Source organism: Vulpes lagopus, chromosome 21, assembly GCF_018345385.1.
Source record: "Vulpes lagopus strain Blue_001 chromosome 21, ASM1834538v1, whole genome shotgun sequence".
NCBI lineage: Eukaryota > Metazoa > Chordata > Mammalia > Carnivora > Canidae > Vulpes > Vulpes lagopus.
This window is the reverse complement of record NC_054844.1, coordinates 4,360,346-4,384,120: the sequence shown is the minus strand read 5'-3', so window position 1 is coordinate 4,384,120 and position 23,775 is coordinate 4,360,346. Positions and strand designations below refer to the sequence as shown.

The window sequence follows — 23,775 nt, the reverse complement described above, 5'->3', positions numbered from 1 at the left end:
CTTTGGCCCTTTGGTGGTGGTGACATGTCGTGCCATGCTGAGGATTGAGTCAGATGCAGAAGAAAGACTGCTGTGATCAATTAGCGACATCCACCTTGAGCCAAGGAAGAGGGTTTTGCATGAAGCATTTGCCAGCCTGCCACTATGCCACACTGATTCCCCGCACTGATGAACACTCTGCACCTCCTTTTCCAGAAACTCCGAGTGTCGTTCTAGAGGCTGGGATCTATGCAAGGGCCAGGGATACTGACTGTCCCCCATGGAGAAGACAAGAAACTGAATCAAAGAGTGAAGGAGACGAGTCTGAGGTAGGATTAAAATCCAGAGAATTCTGCTTTTGTATCAAACCAACTCTTTTTACTGTGTGCCCACTATTCATGTCTTAGATAAACATGGATCAGATGCCTACTGTGTGCAAGACAGGGGGTATGGCTTCCTAACCATTACCACATCTCACAGACAATGAACATGCCTCCTACCCTGCTGCTAACTTCAGGAATGAGTCACCTTCCTTTCTGCCCCACAGACCCTGTATCTGAACATAGAGGTCTGAATTTCTCTCAGGATTGCTGTGAGGTTCATGAGTGAAAATCTATAGGAAAGTGTGTTAGGAAGCAGAAAGCCCCATCCATATAAGGATGGAGGGTCACTGTCATTTCCTCCTTCCCCTTGCCTCTCATTAGGGACTCGGCAGCCACCAAGCCTGAGCCTCCTTGCCAGCTGGTCTCCCCCAGAGGCCCTCTGTAGCTTGACATTCTTCCAGCCAGGAACTACCGTGGGGAGAGGAACAGTGTGAAGAGGTGAGGCCATATGGAGAGAGGAGCTGCCTGAATCAACTGAAGGGAGAAATCCAGCTGCCACTTCAATCATAGCAGGTGAGTCTCCAATATCCACAGGCTGCAACTCACACCAGAGATTTTCTGTATCCTCCAGGGCAGAGTAAGGGATTACCACTGATGTGTTATCTGCTCCAATTCTTCCTGCCAGGAGTCAAGTCTAATACCTCTGTAATGTGGGGCCCCATCGACACTCTCTACACCTAGAGATGGGAATTGTACACAATGGCTAGGGAAGGCCACATACTCGTATCTGTTCCTCGCAGATCCTTCCTACTCCAGGATGTGAAACCCAGGAAAATCCTCTGGGTAACATAAAGCTGTAGGCACAACACCTTCCTGGGGGATGGAGACCTAGCACCAATGATCGGTGACCTAGGGACTGTAATCAAGCCCACTTTGCTAAGCAACAAATGTCTGTACAACATCGCGCTAGGTGTGGTGGAGAGCCAAGGAGAAGGAACGCCACGAAATACAGGACCAGAAAGCCTGGGCCCTATCCAATGGTCCGTGTTTTGATTCTTAAAAGATTTTAGCAGAGCTCAGAGTGTGGAACGTGGCAAAACAGAGGTGGAAACATAAATAAGGAGAAGATGCAAAAGACAGGGGGGCAAGAAGTGGTAACTAAGTTTTTTGGAAACAATATATAAGCTGGACCTGGACTGGTTGACAGACTTTGGAAATTGGCCAGAGGCAAGTGAGGGGAAAAGGAACAGATTGAGCACATGGTAGAAAAGCATTCTTTCATCCCTACACCCATTTAGTCAACAACTTTTTAGTGCCAGGCAGTTGCTGTGTGTAGATGTAAACAGAACAAACAAGCACAGAGGTCTATGCTGACTGCAGCCAGGGACCCCAGAAGAGGACAGGAATGAGCCGGGACAAGAGAGCTGGGCCCTACTGGAGAGGTCTACCAATTACGGCTCCCCCATTCCCATACTATCAACAGAGGCTGGAAAGAGAAGGCCTGGGCCCTCGGTGTCCCCCACTGCCTTCCCACAGGTACTCTAGCCCATAGGCTGACTGGTGCCTCTGTACCTGCTTCTCAGTATCTACTTCAGCTTTCATGGTGAGGAACAGGGTTCTTTGTGGACTGGGAGAGAAGCAGGACATACAGCCCAGAGCCTGATATAACCATAACTTGCCTTACTAACTTCCTTAAATCTACCCAGGGGACCTATTAGCTCTGCTGAAAAAGTGCTGAGGGGAAAGAAAATGGTCCTCCTCTGGCCTGAAAGCAGTCATATTAAAGGATCCAAAAAGCTGGAAATGCCCTCTTTCCTTTTATGCCCAAACATCCATCATATCTGGTCTCAGCTGTCATGGTCATCTCCTCCCCAATCTGATCAAGCTCTGCCAGAGCCCCACAAACTGGGCTCTGGGACTCTCAGACATGTCTCTAGTGGATAACTTCCCTGCACTTGGTTCTAGTGGGTTCGAGCCAGGGACACCTCTGCTATGATGGGAGCCCACATGCTATTGTTCTGATCTTTGCCATCATCAGAACCAATTATTTAGCATGCAAATATATACACCTTTCTGAAAGTTGTGAGGAGCAAGGTAAACAAACACAGAATTCTAAAATCTCAACCCTGCTGGGGATTTACCCCAAAGATACAGATGCAATGAAACGCCGGGACACCTGCACCCCAATGTTTATTGCAGCAATGTCCACAATAGCCAAACTGTGGAAGGAGCCTCGGTGTCCATCGAAAGATGAATGGATAAAGAAGCTGTGGTCTATGTATACAATGGAATATTACTCAGCCATTAGAAACGACAAATACCCACCATTTGCTTCGACGTGGATGGAACTGGAGGGTATTATGCTGAGTGAAGTAAGTCAGAAGGAGGACAAACATTATATGGTCTCGTTCATTTGGCGAATATAAAAAATAGTGAAAGGGAATAAAGGGGAAAGGAGAAAAAATGAGTGGGAAACACCAGAGAGGAGACAGAACATGAGAGACTCCTAACTCTGGGAAACGAACAAGGGGTAGTGGAAGGGGAGGTGTGCGGGGGGTTGGGGTGACTGGGTGATGGGCACTGAGGGGGGCACTTGACGAGATGAGCACTGGATGATATGCTATATGTTGGCAAAGTGAACTCCATAAAAAATAAATAAATAAAATAAAATGAAAATTACTCTAAATAAATAAATAATAGCATTAGTTTAAAAAAATAAAATAAAATCTCAACAAAAATGACTGTCAAGCGGAGCCTGAGGAGCTGTGTGGCAGCGGTACTGCTACAGGAGGAAAGGGAAAAGCAATCAAGAGCATTCACCCCCCTCCAGGCTCCAGGCTGGGCATTCCCCACAATTTCTCCTCAGATGGTGGGCTGATCCAAGTCCCAAGGTCCCATGCATTTCAGCACTTGGTGCCGGACAGCCCCCTATTCACCTACAAAAAAAAAAAAATGAAGTTATACCCCTGCCTCACACCATACACAAAAAATAACTCAAAAGGGATCATGGACTTAATGTAAGAGCTAAAACTATAAAACTATTAGAAGAAGGCATAGGAATAAATCTTTATGATCTTGGCTTAAACAAACGTTTCTTAGGACACCAAAAGCAAAAATAATGTGAGGAAAGTTAAATAATCTGGACTTGATCAAAATTAAAAACTTTTACACTGCAAATGATACCACCAAGAAAATGAAAAGCCAACCCACATAATATAAAGGAATATTTGCAGATCATATGTTTGCAGCTGATAAGGGGCTTCTAACCAGAATATATGAAGAATACTTACAACTTAATAATTAAAAGACAAATAACTCAATTTGAAAACAGGCAAAGTACATCAACATATATTTCTCCAAGGAAGATAAACAAATAGCAACTAAGTACCTGAACAGATGCTCAACATTACTCATCAGAGAAATCCAAATCAAAACCACAATGAGATATCTATCTCACACCCACTGAGATTGCTACAAGACAGACAATAATAAGTGTTAGCAAGGGTGTGGAGAAATTATGATCCTGAACACATTGCTGGTAGGGATGCGGCCACTTGGAAAATAGTTTGGTGGTTCCTCAAAACATTAAATATAGAGTTACCATATGACCCAGCACTTCCTCTCCCAGGTACACAACCAAGAAAAATGATATCATGTCCACATACAAATTTGTGCACAGATGTTCACTGCAGCATCAGTCATATTAACCAAAAAATTGGAACCACCCAAATGCCTATCAAGTGACGAATGGATAAACAAAAGGTGGCATATCCATACAACAAATTATTATTCAGCCATAAAAAGGAACAAAATACTTGTATAGTCTGCAACATGGATAAACCTTGAAAGCACTGTGCTAAATCTGAGAAGTCTATCACAAAAGACCCCACATTGTATGACTCCACTTACAAGAAATCTCCAGAACAGACAAGTCTATGAACAGACAAGTTAGTGGTTTGCCCAGGGCTGGGTCAGGGGGAAATGAGGAGTGACTGCTAATGGGTACAGGGTTTAACTTTGGAGGGATAAAATGTTCAAAAAGTAGATGTGATGATGGCTCTACAACTCTGTGAACATGAAATGGCTGTGTTCATTCGCTAGCACTGCCACAACAAAGTACCACAGTCTGGGTGGCTCAAAAAACAGAAATTTATTTTATGATTCTGGAGGCTAGAAGTTCAAAATCAAGGTGCCTGTAGGTTTGCTTTCTTCTGAGGACTCTCTCCTAGGTTTGTAAATGGCTGTCTTCTTCCCATGTCTTCACATGGTTCTTCCTCTGAGTGAGTCTTTGTCTTAACCTCCTCTTCTTAAAGCACACCAGTCCTATCGGATTAGGGCCCACCCCAATGACCTCATTCACCCTTAATTACCTCTTTAAAGGTCCTATTTCCAAATACGATCCCATCTTCAGGTACAAGGGGCTAGGGCTTCAACATACAACATATCGCTGTTTTTAAAATCCCATCCACATCCTAGATATCAGCTAGCCCAACCCTTTGTTCTACACACGTGGTACTGAGGCCCAGAGATGGGGAGCCACTTGCCCCCCTAATCACAGCTGGTCAGAGGCAGAGCTTGGGAGTAGAATTCACAGCTGCTACTACAAGTCTGGTGCTCTTTCTACTATATCCTCCTTCTACCTGAACCTCTAGGGATCATAAACTAAACAGACAATGATGGGAAAAGTAAGAGAACTTTAAGAAAAATGCCTAAGAACTTAGATCATGTGCAACTAAGAAGTAAATATGCTCCATGGCTTGTGGGAAAGGGGGCAGACAGCAGGGCTCTGAAGAGGCCCTGGGAGAGACGCACACAGTGCCAGCAGAGTCTGTGAGCAAATTCTACATTAATTCTGTATCTGCTGTGTGCCATGTTCCTGAGCAAGATGTGCTTTACAGAAGAGTTGGCACTTCAGCCAATCCTTAAAGAACGGGCCCAATTCCACCGGGTGAGGGTTTTCCAAGCAAAAGGACCATGTGACCAAAGGCACATGTGACCAAAGGTAATTTCCAGACCTGTTCAGGAAATAGCAAGTTGGCCAGAGCAACGGAAGCATATGCTTTGTACAAGGAACAGTGGGGGATTACAAAGCAAAGGTAGGCTGAGGTCAGATCCTAGAGAGCTTTGCATGCTACGCTTAGAAGCATGGACTTGAGATAAGTAACAGGGAACCACTGAAGTTTCCAGGACAAAAGTGAGCATCACCCGAGGAGCGCTCAGGAAAGGTGGCACCACCCTGGCCAGCACAGAGCCTGGGAGGCCACTTCAATAGCTCTTGTGTGAAGCATTCACAGGACAGGAGAGGATGGCAACAAGCATGGCTGATGAGAAGAAGCCAATGGGATGTGGGGAAGCAGAGAGCTCCCTGTTTCTAGGGGAGCTCTCTCCAATTTATCTTAATTAGACTTGGGAAAGCGAGAAGTTGAGGCAAGCGAGAAGAGGAGGGAACTCTGCAGGCACTGAAAAGCCGCCAACTCCCAGAGCCCATGTTGTGATCCGGTGCTGACAGCCCTTCATCTTTTCTATGGTGGGTTTTCTTTTCTTTCTTTCTTTCTTTTTTTTTTTTTTTTTTTTTTTTAGGAGCTTAAGGGAGGGGTGGGGAAGGGGAGAGAGACATAATGGAGTTGCTCAGTAACAAAAGCCCTGATGCATTTCTACTCTTTTTCTCCTCAGGGTGTGCTAGTCCACTGGCACCCTATAATCCTAGGGGATGTGGGACACAGTGTGTACCTTACTGTTGCAGTGCAGACAGCAGGGGCACCTACCCACCAGTGGCTGCCAAGCACCCCCTGATCAGGGAGAGGAAGGAAGGGCCATGGAGGCATGGAGGATGGGAAAGACAGCATGAGAGTTTGAGAGAATCCTCGGTTTGAGTCCTGGGTGTGTTTCCCTTTCCAGCTTTGTGACCTTGCGTCAGACACTTCCCCTCCCTAGGTCTGGGTTTCCTAGTCCTCATTGATACCAACAGCCACTACCAATTACTCAGGCTCTACTATGCGCCAGGGGCTGTTTCAGGCTTTTATCCCTTACAAAAAAACCCTATGAAGTAAGTATTTGTTTCCCCATTTTACAGGTGGAGAAACTGAGGTCCAGAAGTTAAGTAGGTTAGTCGAGGTCAGAAAGCTATGCTGAAACCCAGATCTGTTGAGCTTAAAAACCCCCATTTTTAAACCATATCACATTTAATGCAACTCAAGTGGAAACAATAAAGCCTGCTCTTCCCTCCCTCATCAGCTTGCCATGAAGCTCAGCGGAGAGAATTCACTCTCAGAACAGCAAGGGTAAAATTTGTCTCTTTTGACGTGCTAGTTACTTCAGGCCCAAACATATTGGCCCTCAAGTCAACTAGAACTCACTTTCACTCAGGCCCTAGCCCCAGGCCCTCCTCCTACAGAAAGTCCTCCAACTAGCCCAGCCTTCCACCATGCTGGCCCACCGGCACTTCCTCCATGGTACTCTCAGTCCCTAGATTGCACTGGGCCCCTAGAAGCAAAGCCCAGGTCTCCCCTGGGTTCCAGACTCTAAGAGTCTACCATTATCAGGAGATAGTGCATATCCCCATAAGTTCACTCACTCCTGACCACTGGGTCTCCCACCGCAGCTGCCCCTCACTCACCCCAATCCTAGAGGAGATTACATGAGAGGATGAGGATAAAATATCCAGCGCAGTGCCCGGTACCAAGAGGGTTGTAATCTTCACAGCTGTTCACAAGATCTGGGCCCAGGTACCACACAACCTTTTGACTCTTCAAAATCATGTTCCCTTCCCCGGGGTAGTCATCACATGCCAAACCTACACCCAGACAAACATCCTGATGCTCCTGACACAAGCTGGGAAGGACCTCGACCTATTATTAATAGAGGAAAATTGGATCTGACATTGTCAGAGATCTGAAACCTCCCAGTTGAAGGAAGTTTTTTGTTTTTTTTAATAAATAATAAATAACTCAGGGTGTTTATTTCCCAAGCAAGTCGTACATCTTAAGTGTCACTAGGCTCACATGTCAAGGCTGTCATCTAGAGAAACCATGGAGTGATGCTGGCATCTTCAAGTCCCCTCTCCTTCCCAAAGAGCTCCAAGAACCTCAAATGGATCCTCCTTCATCTTCTCTACAGCCCTCAGAGGGAGAGGGCCCCTGGCGACTCTGCCTCCAGTGTGCCTACAATAAATACTTGCTAACTGCCCAAGGGGGATGATTTTCCTTACTTGCACAGATGGGAAGATGGAAAAAAGTCAATTTCCTCAGCACCCACCTAATCTAATTTTCCCCGTTCCAACTCTGCCTCAAGCCCTCTCTCACTGGAGACCTACCTCCTCATACAGACCTTGCTGGAGGGAAGAAAAAAGTAAGCTATGGCCTCTCACTCAAGACAGACCAATCGACACAGACACCCTATCTCATTGTTGCCCAGAGCAGCGTGCAGAGAGTAAGTGACCATCTCCCAAACCCTTAAAACAGAACCAACCGTCCCTGGCCGGGTGCTTCCAGAGCAATCTGTCTTCTAGCTCACTGGGGGCTCCAGTCATGTCATGCTCCATCCTGTCATGCTCCATCCTGTCATGCTGTGTGCAAGTTGTTCACCTCCCCATGATTTTTACTAATTGTGCAGCTTTATGTTCCTCGTACCCTCTCCCGAAGGGCCCAGCACAACTGACCCCTAACACATACAGCAAGGCTAACAATCTAGCTCCCTAAGCTACAGGTGTATTTTGTTGATCCGTACCATGTTTTTTTATTTTTTTTAATTAGTTGCCAATAGTTAAAAATCAGATTTTACCCCCAAATCAGGCATTCATGCTTCCTTTCAAAACCGGAAGATCTGGCACTACCAGGTTCATATTCTGGTGTGGTAACCCGAGCAGATACAGGGTAGCAAGTCTTCAGTCTGTTGCAGACCCTGGCCCACATCCCTCCTCTGAGCTGGCAGCTTTGCACACACTTTAGTTGCATATAGTTCAATGGATGAGCTTGCGGTCATTTTGGGCTACAAGATCCCTGAGGGTGAGAGTTGGATCTATTTCTCGCCCTTTCAATGGGACCAGGTGGAGGCGTGAGCTTAGAGAATTACCCAAGTTGTTAAAACCACCTAGTCCAAATCCATGTACCCAGGCCAGCAGGCTTCAGAGCCAGAGCTACAACAGAAATGTAGAGTTACTAGCCTTTAAAACTCTGCTACCTAACTCACTTCCGAGGCCAGTCTGTAAGGCTAGACTGAGACCAAGATCTGAGCTAAATCCCATGGCTGCTCTCAGGCACCTGACTTCCGACAGGCAGTTAACAGCCCAGAATGAGATCTTCCATTACTCTAGGAAAGAATGCCTGGCTTCTTGACTCATCCTAGACAATAATACAAAAGGGGGAGATAGAAAGAGAGGGTGGGAATGAGAGGAACAGGAGCCACATCAATAGATACACAGACACACACACACACACACACACACACACACACACACACACATATATATACTGCTGTAATATATTGCTGGGTATCACTGCATTAGTATTAGCTCAGTCAAAAAAGTGTGAACAAACTAAATGTTCAACAATGGGAAAATTGATAAATACTCGGTGATTACTATGTAGGCACTTAAAAGACTAATTGTGATGATTATGTAGCTCATACTAGGATATTAAAGCAAAGAGAATGCAAAACTCTATCTCCACTATGACTATAATCATGTGAAGATCATGCCTGCAAGTAAATGCAAACTAAAGGCATCCTAGAAGATGGAAAGTGGATTTGTCATGGTGGCAGGTTTGGAAGGCGGAGATTTTTCCTCTCTCTCATTCCTTTGATTTGTACTCTTATTGTACAGCATTAGTTCTATGAGAAGTATTGGTTTCTGAGCGTCCAACCCACTCCTGACCCTCAAACAAGCTAGCACAAATCTAAAACCAGATGATGAGGAAGGCTAGGTGGAGAATGTCTCCTGCACTCACTCAGGGCCTTCTGGGAGTCCCACAGGGGCAGGCACAAGGCAGAGGATTTGCCACAAATCAGCCTGCAGGGTTGGGGGGACACTCCCTGTGCCTCCTCCACCACACACACACCATGAAAGGAAGCTCAGCTCTCCTCACTGAGGGGCTATCTGCCAGGGCCCCCTGCATGTTTGTGTGGCCCTCTACGGCTCTGTCACCCAGCTGGGGTTTCAGAGCCCCCCATCTTCTGGACACTTCCAGAAAGGAGCAGGCTACCAGGCCTCCAGGCCAGAAGCAGCCACACCAGCAGTCCCATCCCTCACCCCTCTGCAATACATGTTTTGTCATATCCATTGCTGGGGACTTCGGAACCAGTCCGGGGAAGAGGCTGCGGGCTAAGGGAAGCAGAGCATCAAGACAGGGGGACCGCCAGAGCACCCCCTAAAAAGGAGGAGGCCTACCATGGCATCAAGCCAACCCTCCCAAGAGCCCAGGGAAGGCAAGGGAGGGACTGAGTGTGGGCACCACGTGAACAACCAAAAGACGTGACCCCACAGTGGCCTCCTGGCGACCAGGTGCTGAGCGGCTAGGAGGTAGCAGCTGCCTCATTGTAAGCGGCAACAGAGAGCCGGTGCCTCAGAAAACAGAACGAGACACATTCTCACATATACTTTCCAAGCTGATCAGACTCCCCAGGGACAGATTTCCTGCTACAGATTCCCCCTGGGACCAAGAGAGAGCCGGAGGAAGGGAAAAAACCTTCTAGAGAAATCAAACCCCGAATCCAGCAGGGCATCCCATTTTCAGGGAAATTCACTTATATTCAATTGTTGGGCTTTTGCTTTTCAATTCCAAACACTGGCTTCTTAAAAAAAAAAAAAAGTGGGGGTGGGGAAGAGGGAGGGAGGCATTCATTGCCACCCTATCCTCTTCAGTGTCTGGGGTTCACAGAGGGAGTCCCCGGGAACAGGGCCACAGTTCTGACAAGCAAGGGCAGGAAGAGGGCAGCCCAGCTGGTCAGGTCAGTAAGCCCCTCAAAGGGCATCTGCAAGCCCGGTGCCTGCCCAGCTGGTGGCATCTGCTGGAGGGGAGGTGGCGGGGAAGGGCAGGAGGGCCAACAGGGACAGCACCGACTGGGCAGCAGGCAGCCAGCCCCTCCTCCTGTAAGCAATCCCCACCCCAGGGTTATTTCCAGGCACTTTTTCCTGTGAGAAAAGAATGGGAGGCATGCAGGCCAGCCATTCCCCAAATCCACCCCACCACGGCTCCGTGCCCAATTACGTCCAGTGGGGGGGGGCAGCCCTCCAGAGCCTGTAATCAGCAAATCCGTTTAAGAAATGCAAACTGGCAGCCAGAAACGAGTGACATAGGTAATGCGAGAGAAGCCTCCCCTAAAGCTGAATGCACGCATGCTCACAGGCTCTGCGGGTGTGTGGGAGCGTGCGCTGGCCACGCCAGGCTCTACAAACCACATGGAAAGGTGGCCAGAGACACTCCTGGACTTTTATAGCTCTTCGGGGACCTGATCTCCAGGAAGTGCTAGCAACTGCAATCCAATTGTGTCCCTGGCTAGAGAAGCCGGCTAGAGACTGGGGACTGCAGAGGGAGGAAGAACTTCATTGGGAAAAAATGTTAGAGCCGGAAGGACAAAGGCTTGGGTGAAGGAGGCTTACCAGGCAATAAGGCATTCTGATTGCTCCAGCAATCTGCATGGGGCTGTGCAGGGAGTATGGGGTTCATCTGGGGATTGAACTCCCTAAAGCCAGGTCAGGGTGAGGAAGGGGGAGTGCATGCTCTCCTGTGGGGCCTGGAGCCTGGCACCCTGAATCAGCCCTTCACGGATGAGGGATCCAGCTAAGGACAGCCCCCAGCCAGACGGAGGACTCAGAAAGTTGAGGCCAAAGAAACATGCTGTCTTCACTTAAGAGAACAAATAAAACTGTGGAGAGGAAAAGCTAGCATTTATTAAGCTCCTAGTGTAGACCAAGTGCACAATACCTCTAATTCTAAGAACTTGTGGCAACGTGGGTATATTATTCTAATATTACAGACAAAAAAATCGAGAAAGCCAGGAGATTCACATCAGCCACATGGCTGGAACCAAGGTTGATGCCACACCACGCTCCAGATACACCACACTTCAGTGGGAGGGCGGGGGGCAGGAAGGGGGCACGTCATATCCAGTTTTCCCCAAAGCAAATCCTCCCCATCCCTGACCACCCCCCTCCCCCCCACCCCGCCCCACAACACCACCACTGCTGCCTTCGCTGCCGTCTGGCTCACTGGGTGGCCTTAGGCAAGCCGCTGAGTCTTTCTGGGCATCGGCTGCCCCCGTGTAAAAATAAGGGGATGTTGGGAGGCCTGAGTGGCTCAGCAGTTGGGCGCCTGCCTTTGGCTCAGGTCATGATCCCAGGACCCGGGATCAAGTCCCACATCAGGCTCCCTGCATGAAGCCTACGTCTTCCTCTGCCTATGTCTCTGCCTCTCTCTCTCTCTCTCTCTCTCTCTCTCTCTCTCTTCTGTGTCTCTCATGTATAAGTAAATAAATCTTAAAAAAAAAAAAAAAGAATAAGGGGATGTCTAAGACATTTGAGAAGGCTCCTTCCTGTTCACAAAGACACAGAAAGGGTAAGTCAGCCACAGCCCTGGCAGAGAGACTGAAACAGGTGAAGAGGCCTTCAACACAGTTCTCTGAATCCTAGCTAAAAGCTGTAGCTCCCAGTGAAGATGTGCAACACCCCACTTTTCATACCTTACTATCATTGTTAGCCTTGTGTTCTCGTCTGCCTCCCCAAAAGACCGTGCACTCCCTCGGAGAAGGACACCCCACCAAATTCTGCCTGCACCCCTCTGCCTACAGCTGCATCTGGCATGCCACAGACACTCGTTCAGTGTCAGCTGGTTGAATGAGTGAGTCGATGAATGAATGCATGAGCAAATGCTCCTCGGAGCCAGGCACGCTTCAGAAGGAAGCACTTACAAGAATCTGTTTACCAGAATTCTCCTCAGAGGTGGAAAAGTTGGACCTTCCCAAAACCTAACTCTGCATTGAAATCATCTGGAGATCCTGTCAAAATACATATTCCTGCCCCACTCCCAGAGTTTCAGACTCCGAAGATCCGGGCTGGGGGCCCAGGAGTCTGAATTATTAAAAAGCTCCCCAGATGTCTCTAACTCAACGCCAGGTCTGGAAGCACTGATGTATATTACTTGGCTAACACCCCCTTCAGTCCTGCTCTGGGACCGGATGAAGCTAAGAAATGGAAAAAAAAAAAAAAGTGACTCTCTCCTAGAGGCTGTTTTCCAAAGAGCTCACACCAACTTTTTATGCCATGGTGCTGTCACCTGTTGCCCTGAAACAGAGTGCCAAAGCTTCTCCCCATTCTGTAGGCTAACAAACTGAGGTCTGTCCAAGAAAGACTATTAATTACTCTTTTCACTCTTCTTCTGAGCTCCAGGAGAATGCAGGGGTATTTCAGCTTTCAAGGGCCCAGCGAAATATCAAGAGAGAGAGAACAAAGCCAGGCACACACTTGGCCACAGGACTGACATCTCTACTCCTCCTGTCCAGATGTAGAGGACAACACATACTGTTGTTTGATGGTCACATACCCCCAGGCACCCCAAACACAGAGCCTCTCTGGTGTTAGACCATCAGGCGAAAGAGAGCCCCACGCCCTTTATCTCAGGCCTGCCCTGGAGGTACGGGGAATGGCCGTTCACTTATTCATTCATGAAAATTCCAGTACACCTAAGATGTGCCAAGCAGGGGAGAAGGTTAGGAAGGTGCTGCATCACAAGCGGAGATAAAGTAAGAACACAGCAATTCCTATTCTTCTCAGTAAAAGGAGCAGCCCTCCTGGAGGGACAAACACTAGCCGGCTGAAAACTGAGCCGCCCACAGCCCACTGGTCTACCCAGCAGTGGGCCAGCGTCTTGAACTGGAGACACCTCTTAGAGGCAGGAGCCCAAGGCACCTCAGCGGGACACGCCTGAGAGGCCCCCTCTTCCCTCATCCTCCTCCTTCCAGCCAGCCTGGGATGAGATTGATGGAGCCGGGACAGCTGCAGCGGTGGGAGGGAGTAGGGGGGACAACAGCTGGACAGAGGGAGGGCCCTTCCCCCGCTGGAGCTTGGAAGCTGGCGAGGAAGGAGAGGACAGGTCCCCTCTGTGTGCTCCTCCTTCAGGAGTGGAATGTGAGCCTTTGGCCCCTCTCTGGCCTTGCCCTCCCCTCCCCCCACCTCTCCTGGTCTCCAGGCAGGCAGGTGTCCCCGGATGCCACAAATAACAGGCCACTCAGTGGCTTGGCTGCATATGCGAGGCCTCGGAGCAGGCAGCCCCATGCTGCCATGGCCCACACTCCCTGCAAATATTCTGCACTCCTCCACCCACGTGAGACCCAAGGACCCCTACCCCCAGCTCTCCCACAGTGCCCCCGAGAGGGCCCAGAGTCCTGACCCCTCACCCAACGTGCTAGAAGGCAGTGCAGTGACCTACAATGTGGAGTGCTGGCCTGTCAGTGGACACGGATTGTGTCACAAATTCAGCGTGGGACTCTTAACAGCCTTGGGATCAGTTCCAGTTCTACTAAAAAGCTTCATGACTTTGACTTCTGGTTGCCTTGTCTGCAAAATGAGGATGATAATATCATACGGAGTATCATACGGATACTATATGGAGCAGTTCTTCTAAGTAGAGGAACCACATCCCGGTCCATGACAGGTACCAATATATGATGGGCCTCAGTTTGTTCATTTGTCAAATGAGCAGGGGAGCCTAGATGGTCTATCAGGGCTCTCTGGCACCTATAATAAAACTGACTCAGCCTTCTGGCCAACAACCCTGGGATGTATCCCCTTCATCCCTTTTCTCTAGAGAGAATCGCTGCTCAAAATACCTTCCTGCAGCCCACAGTTTCTCCCAGATGCATCAGGACCTAAGGCTTCTCCCCTCTCATTCCCCCTTCCAGGCCCGACAACTCAATCTCCGAATGTGCCCAGGCCAGACTCCTAAGGACCAGCCCTTCATCTCCAAGCCATGTCCCCCATACATACATAACCCATTCCCGTAGTTCAGTCATTGCCTACCAAGGGGCAAATTACTCCCTCCTGACCCATGTCACACCAAAGGTGACCCACCAGTGATGTAGCCACAGTGTCAGTGCAAACTGTTGGTACAGAATAGTACTGTCCAATGTGGCAAACTCTAGCAACATGTGGCCACTTAAATTTAAATTAATTAAAACTAAATAAAATTTTAAAATGCAGTTCCTCAGGCACACTAAGCCACATTTCCAATGCTCGGCAGCAACGTGTAACTAGTCACTGCTCTACCGGACCATACAGAATAGAACATCCCCATTGTGACAGCACTGGTCCAGAAGGTGCTCTCAAGCTGGAGGCAGAACAGGCCCCAGGTGGCTCAGATTGACTCTGGAAGGGGGTAGAGAATGAGGGGAGGGCAATCCTCGGGGAGGAGGGGCCATTTCCCCATCGCTTCAGTGGACATACCAGCAGGATGAGGGCTCTGCAGGCCCACCAACCCAGGGCAGGGCCCCCCAGGGAGGGCTCCCTGGCCCCAACACCTGGCAGGATGCACAGGCAGCTGTCACACCACGCTTCATTTTTGGGATGCATGGGACGCCCATCATTCTCTCCAGCCCCTGGCAGACTCCCTGGCCTTTCCTAGCTCATAAGCTACACCTCGTTTCAGAGTAGGGAAGTGGTGCCACCCTCCAGCCAGCCAGCTTCAGCTGGGGCTGGACCTACTGGAAGCCTTGGCAACTCTACATCCACCCCAGACTCAAAAATATCTGGCTGCTAGCTCAGACCGAGGAGAAGGAAGGTGAGAAAGCTAGTTTTCACCAAGCACCTCATATTCAAGGGACCCCATGAAGGTACTTTCATTTACAGTTTCCCATTTGATTTCCCCAAAAATGCTGCAAGCCAGGTATAGACGAGATAAGAATTGGAGAAGAAATGTGAGCTGTGCGAGCTAGGAAGGGAGGGTCACAGTCTCAGTGCAAGCCCAGAAATGTGTGACTGTAGAGCTTACAATCTACAATCCCCTCTGTGGCTGTACGGTCCACGGACAACCAATGAAGGGGGAGAAGCCACCCCCACTCTCCCTCCCAGGGAGTTCTCCATACTGTGAGCATGACTGTAAGGACCTTGGGCTTTCAGAGTTTCTGGCCTGAGTGAGCCCAGAATCTTGGGAAGATCTTGGCAGTGGTGAGGTGAAGAAAGGCAGTAGACAAAGCAGGTGGAGCAGGCTAAGGAAGGGGAGATAGAAGGCAGTGGAGGGAACAGAAAAGTAAAATCATGGGAGGGGGCAGTGCACATGGAGGCGTTTGAAAATATTCCAAGTGTCATTAGTACCTGTCTTCCTCAATTAGACGTCAGCCTCCACACAAGCAATGCCCTCGTCTGGCTCACCACTGTGTCCCTAGCACTACCACAGCTCCTGGCACACAGCGGGTGCTCAATAAATGCCTGTTGGGAAGACAGAAGGGTGGATAGAACAACAGAATGCCAAGGGACAGGGGAGAAAGACAAAGCCTCTTCCTGCCCTTCCAGAGCCCACCACATCCAGGAAGTTGTCCTGACCGCAGCACTAGCTGGGTTCCCAAGGGCTCTGAATGGTCTGCGGCAGCCACACCCCCATCCCCACTCTCCTGGTGGCCAAAGGTCCTAAGTCTAGGCCACTGAGGGCTGAGAGACCGCATGCAAAGAAAGATCATGCGGTCCCATCATCTCATTGTCCAGATGAGGAGACTGAGATGAAAGAGGGGAATCCGCCTGCACAGCAGCACAACAGCAAAGTAGAGAAGTTTCTCATGACTATGCCAGCAGGAGCTAGATAACACAAGCCCACTGCTGAGCCTTGATGCCCTATAGCTCACTTGCAGGGCCAGGCAGTGCCTGTAGCCCATCTGTCTCTCCAGCCTGCCAAAAGGCCTTCCTTCCCCTGTGTCCATGTTGATGAAACCCACGGCAGGCGACTTCAGAACATTGCACCAGGGGGAGGTTTTGCTGGCCATGGCACCAGGCCTGTAATTTCCGATTTCCCAGCCTGATAACCCTAATCGTCCGAGCCCTCTCTGCTCCAAGCCCCATGTGGTCATACATCATCTTGGCCGATGCCAGCCATGCCTTCCCCCAGCCATCTGGACAGAAAAATGAGGAAAGAGGAGGACAGGATGATTTTGGCAAAGAAAACGGATGGGAAGCTAAGGACACCTGGTCCCTACCCTCCCTGACCTCACTGTGTATGTGCCGTTGGGATGCAGCATGATGGGCATGCATCTCTCTTCCTGGGATTCAGTTACCCTATAAGGAACCAACCCTACCCTATCAGGAAGTGGGAATCTTCAGTGTCGAGCTCAGCAAGATGTGTTGAGATGGGGGTTCCTTTATATCTGCTGCCAGGTATAAACAAGAAGATTCATAGCTAGGCAACTTCTAGGCATGGTAGGGTCCCTGTCCTGGAAGAGCTCTCAATTAAGACAATGGGTCAAGACAGGTTCACATAAAGAGCTAATTTCCAAATGAGAGCACTGGCAAATGAAGGTCACAACAGGGCAGGGCAGTGTGGACCAGCAAAGTTTAGGGAAGACACAACAGGAAAGAGAAAAAAGGTGAGTGCGATCTCAAGGTCAAGAGCTGAATGCCAGAGACTGTGGGCACTTAGCAGAGGCAAGCATGGTCCCTGCTGGAGGATCTTGCTGCCCAAGCAGAAGGCAAACAGCCCCCCACCACGGATGCCAGGGCTGCTGGGTGCATGCCCTGCTGACCTAGGAGCGGTGAGAAGCACGGGAGACTACAGCAAGAAGCAAGGCTCTTGAGGGAAGTGGCTGGTCCCAGGGCTGGAGCAGGAGGAACAGAGCGTGAGCCTGGAGTACCTCAGGGTGCCAGAATGTAAGGAAGTGTTCAAAAAAAAGATGAGGGTGCATCAAAAGGTCACAGGAGCCAAGCTGAAAGAGCTTCCAACATCAGAGGTGGAGCAATCCGAGCCACAAAACCACCACAGTACTGAATTATAACTATGGCCTGTAGAATAGAACATATATCCATGATTTTTATCACATAGTATGCATCCACACGTTTGTTACATACTACATATTTTATAAAATAAATATAACAAATATTCATGTGCTCATAACGGTAAAAGAAATAACTCAATGGTTAAATAAATAAATGCGGAAGAAGGGCCAGCTCTTCCTACAGAAGAATTCCAAGTAATAAACATAGAGGAGGGGCACCTGGGTGGCTCAGTCAGTTGAGCATCTGACTCTTGGTTTGGACTCAGGTCATGATCTAAGGGTCATGAGATTGAGGCTCACATCAGGCTGGTGCTCAGTGGAGAATTGGTTTAGGATTATCTCCCTTTCTCTCTACCTCCCCTCCAACCACATGCATGCATGCTCACTTGATCTCTCTCTCTCTCTCTCTCAAATAAATTCATTAATTAAATCTTTAAAAATTGAAAATAAAATAAGTAAGCACAGAGGAAATGAGGAAAATAGAAAGTGCCATGAGGCAAACACCAACCACCATAATAACTACTGCAGGCAAGAACAATTGATGGGTACTAAAATTAGTGAGTCAAGTTTGAAGAAAGACTGGATATTTGTAGAGTCTCAAAGTATCTTTGAGATACACAGCCATTTATGAATTACCAAAAGAAAAGCAGTAACTTCATAGAGGAGAAATTGGGCCAACACCTTCTTTTCCGAGTGACCAGCATGAACATCGTTGGTAATAAGGCACACTGACAGCCAGCCCCCCCTTAACATGATGCACTAAGAAGGACACAGCATCAGGTTGCAGTGCTCTTGCCAAAAATGCATAACCTCAATCTAACTATGAAAGAACACCTGACAAACCCAAAGTGAGGGCCATTCTACAAAGTACCTGATTAGCTCGCTTCAAAAAAAGTCAAGGCCACAAGAGTCAAAGAAATGCTGAGGAATTATCACAGGTTGGAGGAGACCAAGCAAGCATGACAACTAAACGCAGCGTAGGATCCTGGAGACAGAAAAGGACATCAGTGGAAAACAAAATACTCTGTAGTTTAGTTAATACAATTACACCAGTATAAATTTCTTGATTGTGACAATTAGACTGCAGTTATGTAAGAGGTTAACAAGAAACCAAAAAAGCAAAATCCGAAGGGCGTGTGTGCCTATGTGCACCACATGCATCCATGCTACAGGGCTGGAGTATGTATGAGTGCAGGAATGCGGGAATGCCAGGAAGTGTGCAAGAGTCTGGGGAGTGGGGGGAGAATGGCCTTTTGCTGTTTCAGGCAGCATGCTGAGCCTAGGATCCGATTTTCACAAAAGGATTACTAGATTACATTCTTTACCGCAGGCAGCTGTCCCTGTCAAATAAATAATCACCGCCTTACATTTATATATCACCTTTCACCCTGCAGTCCTTCTCCTACCGCCAAGACCCGCCTGGGAACAGTCGCAGCCCACACGGCAGAGATCAACCGGAACCCCATTTAGTTTCCAAGAAAGGGACCTGTAGTCAAAGAAGGGGAAACTCAGCTACCAAGAGGGGAGAGGGGTGCAGGTGGGTGGTGGGGGTGCCCCAGATTAAATAAAGCCCAACCCAAAAGAAAGAGCATGAGGCAGCGGGCTCCCCTGAAAGGGTATCCTGGCCAAGCAGTGTCAACCCTGGAGCAGTGGAGCAGTGGAGCAGAGCGACTACCAGCTCTCAGCCTCTGAAGGTGTGTGTGATGTTGAGCAGGTTCCTCATCCCTGAGACAGACCTATCACACATGAGCATTGATCCATGTTAAGCACTCAGCATAATATCTGACACCAAGTCTTGCTAGTCACCTACTAGCCACACGGGAAAGGGCTGGAGCAAGGGCAGGTGGAGACTGTGGAAAATATAGGGACTTACTGGTGCCAAGGAAGGAAGCCAGGAGCTTCCCAAGAGGCTGACTGTTATGAGTCCAGTGCCGAGCAACATGTAGTGGGATCCTTATATCCAAGCCACAGGCCCACTCAGAAGAGGTGACTTATCTTGATGTGTGGCTGTCCCTGCAAGGGGGAAAGGCAAGCAGTACCTTGTAAGGTCCACAGAGCAGGGCTGGCCAGACTGGGGAAGGGATCAGTGCTGAGGGTGAGCACTTTGACTAAAAAAAAAAGCCTCTAGATAGTCCATCTGTGTCTCCTAAGCAACTAAGACACCATGCAAAGCCACCCAGACGCTGCTTTCAGGGTCTCTACAGTCTAGCTGGGGAGAAAAGCGCATACACAAGGGCCATCACCACCCGTAATGCAAGCCAAGGGCAAGTGAGAGGACTGAAGAAAATGCAAGTCACCAGAAAAGGGAGAGGCCACTCCGGGTAACAGCATCACTCAGGGCTTCCTCCAAGGAGCAGGGCCCTCCCTCGCTAGACCTTGAAGGACATGTGGGGCCCTGATGAGAAGAGACAGGGCCAAGAGGAAGGGGAAAGCTGGCACGGATGCCAGCCCCATCAGAGTATGCTCCGGAGGCAGGCAGGACATCTGTCACCGCCATGATGGGAGACAAGGGGAATGGGCTGGAAAAGCCATTTGGAGGCAGACTAGAAGGGCCAGAGATTCCCCCTGTGAGTGAAGACACTCCCATGTACTGCCACAGCATGGGCATGACTGCTCTTATGCTGACGGAGGTGGAGGAGCTGGGGGAGAGAGAAGGTTCTGGCATCGGGGAGCCACAGTGAACACTGTGAGAGATTTTGTTTGACTTTGTCATGACACAGGTACCTAAGGGTACCTAAGGGAAGTGGTAGAGACTGTGGAAGCTTAGGTCACCTTGTGTAAAACAACATCAAACTTCCCCTCTGCCAAGGACCCCAAGGCCCCTCGGTGCTAGTCGACTGAATCTCCTGGCTCCCCTCTGGCATCCTGCATAGAATCCCAACCTCTCAAAAAAAAAAAAAAAAAAAAAAAAAAAAAAAGAATCCCAACCTCTCCTTTGGCCCCTACTGTGAACCCCAACATTTCCCATGGCCTTCTCCACAAAGCCCCAATGCTTCCCCTTGGCCTCCTTCAGTAAAGCCTAAACTCCCTTGGTCCTTAACCAATACACGTCCATAATAAACACCAAGTTTCTCTTTAGCTTCCCCCTGTACACCTCCAAAGTTCCACTGGTCACATGTCTGAACTCGTTCTTCCCTTTGTCCTGTCCCAGGAGCCCAGTGTTGCTTGCATCCTCAGCCATAGTAACTCCCGGCAGCCCTCTGCATTCATACCTAACCCCAAAACATTCCCACATCCTCCCACTACTAACTCCAAACTACCCTCGAACTTCCTGGGCCAACTACAAACCTTCCTCATTCAAATTCGCCAAGAAACCTTGCACTCCCCTTGGACCTTCATCATTAAAACCCCCAACTCGGGATCCCTGGGTGGCTCAGTGGTTTGGCACCTGCCTTTGGCCCAGGGCGCGATCCTGGAGTCCCGGGATCGAGTCCCACGTCGGGCTCCCGGCATGGAGCCTGCTTCTCCCTCCTTTGTCTCTGCCTCTCTCTCTATGTCTATCATAAATAAATAAATCTTTAAAAAAATAAAAAATAAAAAAAATAAATAAACCCCACAACTCTCCTCAACTTCTACTGAATCTAAATCCCCAACTTCCTCTAAGAACCCTTAAGGTTTCCTTTTAGGGACTCTTGAACAGGCTTGGGATGCTGAAGACAGCACTTCCCACCCAGTCAGTGGCAAATGTCAGGCATTTTATTTCCAGTTTATCCCAGACCCATGGGTGGACCTCACGTGGCACATGAATCTCCCGGAGATTTCAACAACACCCTGTTCAACAGGACAAGTCATTCAGCTCTGACTAAAAATCCCTAAGAGTTTCCTTCGTTCCAAATACCAAATTCCAAGACTTCCCATGAGCTTCCCCCAGGAAGCTCCAAATTAACCTAGAATGCATGGCCACATCCATCGCTAGAAACACTGCTAAATGCTCCATTTCCGTCTAGGAACCTGCGTAGTGCCACAGTCCATGGACCACACTTAAACAGCACTCGTCTAGATGATTCCCTCTAAGCCAGTCCTGGTAGCTGCCCTGAGACACCCTTTCGGGCCCCAGACAAAAGGCCTTCCCGGGTGTGTGGATAATGGAGAGCTAGATGGTAGAGAACAAATTCCACACAGAGGGGAGAGTGGGCATGCCCAACAGACCAGCTGGAATCTACTGTCCCCATGCTTTTGTCAGGGGCTGATGCGGGTACAAGGGTCTGAGCCCCTGGTGGGTCAGCTGCTGCAGCCAGAGGAAATCCATCTGAGGGCCAGGGGCTTGAGGGAAGCCCTGAGGAAGGTTGTATCTATAGACCTCAAGATTGCCAGTTCTGTCAAGGGATATCCCAAGGAGGGCATGAGGCAGGGCAGCTTGCCCCAAGGGGGCCGCTACAAAAGCCAGGCCCCCCGGGAGCAAGCCCCTCTGACTACATGGTAAGGAGACACAGGGGCAGGCTGGCCTCTGGTAGGAAGAGAGGAGGAGGGGAGGTGTGAACAGAAAAGGGGAAAATCTAATTAAAACTGGTTCCTGCAGCCACCTGCTAAAAACCACAGCTCACCCATGACTTGGACAGAGGCTCACTGACAGCCCTGCCAAACATTTCTCCCTGCGCCTCCCAGGAAGGGAGGGAGGGAGGGAGAAGGGAGGAAGAGAGGGAGGAAAGGAAGGGCAGGCCAGCACATGGCCTTCCCTAGACACCCCCCCCCCACTCCCCCCACCCCCACCCCAAAAGAAAAAGACTCCTGAAGCTGAAACCTGAGAAGATGCCAAGGGGCAGAGGGAGGCAATTTACAGCCGGGAAAACTGAGCACTCAGGCCAGATGTGGGCCCAGGGGAGCAGCCTGATGCCTGTGTGCACAGCGGGAGGTGGGGCCGAGGCCAGAGGCAGCAGCCTTCCCAGAGACGGGGCTTCAGGGCTTTGGGGATGGCGACTCCAGGGATCAGGGCCAGACCCGAGCACAGGGACAAGGATGGAGGGAGGGAAGTGGAGGCAAGGAGGCAGCTGGAGGGAAGCCAGAGAAGAAACCAGTGAGCAGGGCTGAGGCCAGAAAAAAGGTCCATGAGAGAGGCTGTAGGCACGTGGTACAGGCAGATGCCTGGGCCTCTGCCCTCTGTCCTCGTCACCGTCACCGTCACCGTGGAGGAGCTCCTTCCTCTAGCATCTGTGATTCTGGGAGGCGGTGAGCGACACCCAGCAAGGAAACAAAGCTGATCCTCCTTGGCTAGGCCCTGTACTTCCCACATACACCCCACACACAGGGATCTGGTCTTCCCAGCCTGCTACAGCACCTGCCGAACCCTGCCCCAGGCAGAGGGGCTAGGACAGGGCAGGGGCTGGATGGGACAATCCCACCACGGAGATGAAGGTGGAGCTCTCCATTCCAGAGTGAGAACCTCTGAGCCACCTCATCACTGCAGATGACAGATGTGGTCCTAGGTGCAAGAAGGGGAAGCTGAGGCCCGAGAGGGAAAGGCCAAGCCCCAGGTCACACAACGACGAGGGGAAGCCAGGCTGCAGACACCTGCCTCTCAGCTCTGTGCACTCCCCACTCCCTATACTACCTTCCTCTGAGCCCTAGAACCAGAGGCAGCCCCAGTCTAGGGAAACAAAACTGCCCCCTCTCTTGAACATCAAGGGGGCTGGGACTGGATGTGAAGAGGAAGTCAAGCCCCCTAAAGAGCTGAATGCAGAAATCCATGTGACAAGAGGTGGAATTATTTCCCCTGGAAAAAAAAATTAATAAAAAGCCCTCCCTTACCAGACCCCAGGGGTATTTGGCTGGAAGCTGACGTAATATAGAGAGGAGAGGCCAAGGGGAAAGGAACCCCCCCCCCCAACCCCTAGCAAGCCTATTGCCAGGAGCACAACAGGGAGACTGCAGCTGGAGCTGGGGTGGGGTTGAGGAGGATAGGACACGCCAAGCAGGATGTTGGAGCCGGAGATGCAGTCCTTGGCGGGTGTCTGGCTGGAAACTGACAATCCAATGGGGAATGCTTCCTTGGGGCCCAAATCCAGGCTGGCATGGATGTGGAGTACCCAGAGCAGGGTATGTCAGAGGCGTCATGGGGGCTATGTCTACTGGCAGAACCTGCTGAACACAAAGCCAGGTGGGAGTTGGGAAGCAGAAGGCAGGGCTCTGGGAGAGCAGGGAGTCAGAACACACTCAAGCTCCAGAGGCAGAGCCTCAGGTCCTCCAGGGAGGAGGGGACGGGGGGGGGGGGGGGCTGGAGCAGCCAGGGGCAGGTGGCACAGGGAAAGGTAGGCAGGGCCGTGTCTATCTTCCCATCGACTCTTGTCACTGCTGCAGTTCTGGTAAAGCTGACATGGCTTTGGGCTCGAAGAGAGTGGGGCTGGGTGTAGAAGACCAGGACTCAGAAAGACTCATCTTGAAGATGGAAAAAGACAGAGAGGAACATTGCATCAACAATGTACTCACTGTTGCTGCAGAGGAGGCCCCACTGGAAGGGGGGTGTCTAAGCAAAAGTCCCCTTGCTTCAGAGGCACCCAGTGTTCTGGGTACCTCT

At 49.9% G+C, this 23,775-nt stretch overlaps 1 protein-coding gene across 6 annotated transcripts in view; it reads right to left on the bottom strand.

Moving 5' to 3' along the window:
• TSPAN9 (tetraspanin 9) overlaps positions 1-23,775 on the bottom strand; it is a 200,948-nt gene that overhangs the window by 119,132 nt on the left and 58,041 nt on the right. For 3 of the 6 annotated variants that reach the window (XM_041735950.1, XM_041735948.1, XM_041735947.1), the window contains one exon: positions 3,123-3,238. The exons of the other annotated variants lie outside the window; for them this stretch is intronic. In XM_041735950.1, coding sequence (XP_041591884.1) covers positions 3,123-3,204 — 82 coding nt within the window. In that variant the 5' untranslated portion in view covers positions 3,205-3,238. The remainder of the gene's footprint in view (positions 1-3,122; positions 3,239-23,775) is intronic. 6 annotated transcript variants of the gene reach the window in all.